Source organism: Aplysia californica, unplaced genomic scaffold, assembly GCF_000002075.1.
Source record: "Aplysia californica isolate F4 #8 unplaced genomic scaffold, AplCal3.0 scaffold01372, whole genome shotgun sequence".
NCBI classification, from domain to species: domain Eukaryota; kingdom Metazoa; phylum Mollusca; class Gastropoda; order Aplysiida; family Aplysiidae; genus Aplysia; species Aplysia californica.
The window spans coordinates 54631-58721 of record NW_004798642.1 but is presented as its reverse complement, the minus strand read 5'-3'; the positions used below and the strand labels follow the sequence as shown (position 1 = coordinate 58721).

Here is a 4091-nt window from a genome sequence, read left to right as displayed (position 1 = left end):
GCCTATTCTTTTTCTTCTTCTTCTTCTTCTTTTTCTTCTTCTTCTTCTTCTTCTTCTTCTTCTTCTTCTTCTTCTTCTTCTTCTTCTTCTTCTTCTTCTTCTATCTATCTATCTATCTATCTCTCTATCTCTCTATCTCTTTATCCCTCTATGTATCTATCTGTTTGTCTGTCTGTCTGTCTGTCTGTCTGTCTGTCTGTCTGTCTGTCTGTTTGTCTGTCTGTCTGTCTGTCTTATCTTGCCTTATCTTATCTGTCATATCTTATCATATCTTATCTTATCTTATCTTATCTTATTGTATATTATCGTATCATATCTTATTTTATCTTGTCTTATCTTTTCTTGTCTTATCCTATCTTATACTATAATAATATCTTTCCTTTGTCATAACTATTTATTCAATCGTTTCTTTTTCCAGTAATGTTTTAAAATCTTTCTTTTCATTTTACCCTCACAGTCCCCCCTCCTGAGGCTTCAGAAATCTACATTACTAGACCTAATCAATCTGATGAAAAGATACAAAACTTGTCCAGTCCAGTCCGAGTGACCGCTGGTCACACAACGACCCTAACATACCTTCACATATCTTCACCTGTTTCCCTCACATAGATTATCTTAATTTTCACCCTGTTCCCTCATATAGATTAGCATAATCTTCACCTTAATCTTCACCAGTTTCTCTCTCATTCATTAGCTGAACCTTTACCAATTTCCCTCCCATAGGTTATATAGTTTAATCTTCACCCTTTTCCCTCACATAGATTAGCTTTATCTTCGTCTGTTTCCCTCTCATAGATTAGCCTAATCTTCAAGTGTTTTCCATCCTTATATTAGCTTAATTAATCTTCACTGGCATCTTTGGTGTTTGATAGGGGCGTTAAACTTATAAAAGGCCAACACATGAATTACTCTTCGCTGATGACCAAAGCCTGACACACAAAGATGAACGAAGTCTCTAACACCATACCACCAGATTAAACGAAGAATGACTTAGAATGTAACAACTACGACATGAAGATTAACATCAACGAAACAGAGACAATGAAAGTAAGCAGAAAGCCAGAACCACTCCGGATACACATCAACAACAACAGTCTCAGACAGGTCCAAGAATCTAAGTACATCGGAAGTATATTCACAGAGGATGGGCGACTGAACAGAGAAATTGAAACACGAGTACAAAAGGCCAATAATGTTAGTTACCAGCTTACTCTACTACTGAAACATCCTAACATCCCCATGACAACAAAACTCAAAATGATCAACACCATATTCATCCCAGCACTCACCTATCAATGCCAAACATGGACCACGAACAAGACATTAGAGCAAAGAATTACAACATGTGAAATGCGATGCCTTAGAAAAGCAGTAAACAAGACCAGGCGAGACAAAATTAGAAACTGTGTAACCCGAGAAATGGTGTGCACGAATGATGTCATGCATCACATCCAACACCAAACAATCAAATGGTTCGGACATCTCCTACGATTACCAACACACCACCCAGCACAACGTGCCTACCTCCAAAAATTCGATGGCAACAAGGCTAGAGGGCAACCGAGAAAGACCTGGATAGATGAAGTCTGGGAGACATTAACCAGCCACGGCATCCCCCTGACCCAAGCTCTCCGGCTGGCGACTGAGAGACATCTCTTTCTTCCCGCGGCACCTAAAAGGGTATAAGAGGCGGATAAAAGAAAGAAAGAAAGAAGTTAAACTTATACCATGTCACCATTTCACCATCTGTGATTGGGGGCTTTGCTGTCGCACGCAATAGGCCTGAGTTCGATTCTCGAGGGGGAGAAATTTTTATTGAGTATCTCGGTCTTTTTGATGGGATTTGCAAGTATCCCCCCTCAGTCCAGGTTGGCCCTGGCAGGCAGGTCAGGATCCTGCCTCCTCAATCATCTAAATTGTGTTGATGGGGTAAGAACACACCTACATATTTTTTTTTTTTTTTTTAATGTAGTCTTCCCGTGTCTCCCTCCTGTACAGATAAACCCCAAGGGTGTGACAACGTGGAGATGATCGAGGGGTTTGGATCACTGGGCAATGACGCCAACATCTCTGTCTGTGTCATCGCCTTCCCTGAACCTTATGACATACAACTGTCTCATGGTGAAAGTTAGTCCTTTATCTCCTTTGATGAGTTACATAGTTCTTCATTTCTTTTGATTGTTTTCTGCATAGACTTGAAATATGATAATATCTTAGACTGGGTGCTGTCATGGCTGCCCATAGACTTGAATTATAGTTATGACTATTATTATTATTATTATTATTATTATTATTATTATTACTGTTGTTATCATTATTACAACAAGATACAGACCCGTTCTTCGAACGGTGATATAACATAGGAAATCCCAAGATAAAATGTTTGTGGTACAGCGCTTGCCCTGGATTTTGATGCCCTGTTCATCTTGTTCACCGCACCCAACTGAAGCATGGGCGAGAGCATTTTTATATGACCTACTGTGTGGTAAGAAAGAGCTGCTGCTCTGTGTTACACCGTAATACTTTATTATTAGTTCCTGCAGGAGTGCGGGAGGTACAGGTATACTAAATTTGCTATTTTAACAGCAGAATGTGTTTCTCTCTTCTCTCCATCTTATGGCATTGCAATGTTCACAGACGACACTGAATTCACCACAGCCATGTGTCCGTAAATCTCCAATCAACTTCAGTTTCACTAAATGACTGTGCGTTGCACGCTAAGGCCAACATTGGACCATTCTTTCTTGGCCTATCACGCTCAAGGTCTTCCTCCAGATTCTGACTATCAAAACGTAAATTCTGATTGATAGTCGCCTTTCTCCGTTTCATCTTGCTTTCACTTCTGTTCGGTTGGATTAAACAAACTCTATGTTTAGGGGCATCTTACGACATTATTAACTAATATTCCATGGGCATCTTTATTCCGAACAGATCTGAATCTAGATTGACCACTTCTTGCTTACTACTCCAAATCAGTCTTAAATTCTGTGCTGCAAATGCATATAGGATAGGCTTATAGAGATCTAGATCCAAAGCCTTGCTCTATGAAAAGCTATGCAGAAAATACGCTCTAAATTCTGAAAACGTCAATACAGCAAAGTGAACATTTTGTGAGTTTAAACGAACTCAACATGTTGGGGACATCACTACACCAAATATATGTGGGTGGTTGGTGGGTGCTCTGGTCTTGTTTGCTGCTTCTTTTTTCCTATGAAACATCTGTGGTCCTTATCTTCCTTTCTTCTTTTTTATGTTTGTTCCTCTCTCTTGTAACACCTCTAATCTTCTGGCATTCATATGACCTTATGTAGTTGCAAGCGCCTTAAAATCTCTACTAAAACTAAACTAAACACCAAATATATCTAGAAAAAGTCAGTTCAGTGAAGTTTGACCTGCGAAGCACACATCCAAACAGAGTCGGATATCGAGATTCTAGATTTGGAAATAGTAGAAGCAGCTTTGTAAACACGAAGTAGAATTCTGTGGCACACACACAGGACAAAGCACAAACCGCACTTCTGTTCTTGCTTACTACTCCAAAATCAGTCTTGAAATAATATATGCTCCAAATACATCTAGGTATAGAGAGACCTTGATCTAGAGTCTTGCTCTATAAAAAAAAAGTGCACTCTAAATCCGCGCCAAATTTTGAGAACGTCAATATAGCGGAGTAAACATTTTGTGGGTTTACACAAAAGTCAATTCAATGAAGTTTGGCCCGAAGTATCAAGTAGCACATCGAAGCACACATCCAAACAGAGTTGGATATCGAGATTCTTGATCTGGAAATTGTAGAAGCAGCTGTCTCACACACACGACAAAGCACAAAACGAAACGGAAGTAGTCCCCTATAAAATATGAAATGGCTAATGGCAGAGTGAAGGAGAGTTTCGATTTACTGGAAAAAACCCATCAAACCTGTAAAATCAAAAGGTAGCTTCCGAACATTGAAAATATGCCAACGTAATCCTTTGTGACAATTTTTAACTGAATTATATTTTTTTTAGATTTTATGGACACCTGTGTAAAAAATGTATACTGACCTCACAAACGGGCTTAACTCCATTATAATAAGATTATTATTATTATTA

At 38.9% G+C, this 4091-nt stretch overlaps 2 protein-coding genes across 2 annotated transcripts in view; both read left to right on the top strand.

Annotated features, from left to right (window-relative positions):
* The window catches only part of LOC101845521, a gene marked incomplete at its 3' end in the record, with an annotated part of 17445 nt that extends 15324 nt beyond the window's left edge, over window positions 1-2121 (top strand). The window contains 1 exon segment of the mRNA XM_035973535.1: window positions 1999-2121. Coding sequence (XP_035829428.1) covers window positions 1999-2121 — 123 coding nt within the window.
* A 1741-nt stretch (window positions 2122-3862) lies between these two features.
* LOC101845297 overlaps window positions 3863-4091 on the top strand; it is a 15209-nt gene continuing 14980 nt past the window's right edge. Inside the window, exon 1 of the mRNA XM_005112713.3 lies at window positions 3863-3920. Within this exon, the coding sequence (XP_005112770.1) occupies window positions 3863-3920 (58 nt within the window). The remainder of the gene's footprint in view (window positions 3921-4091) is intronic.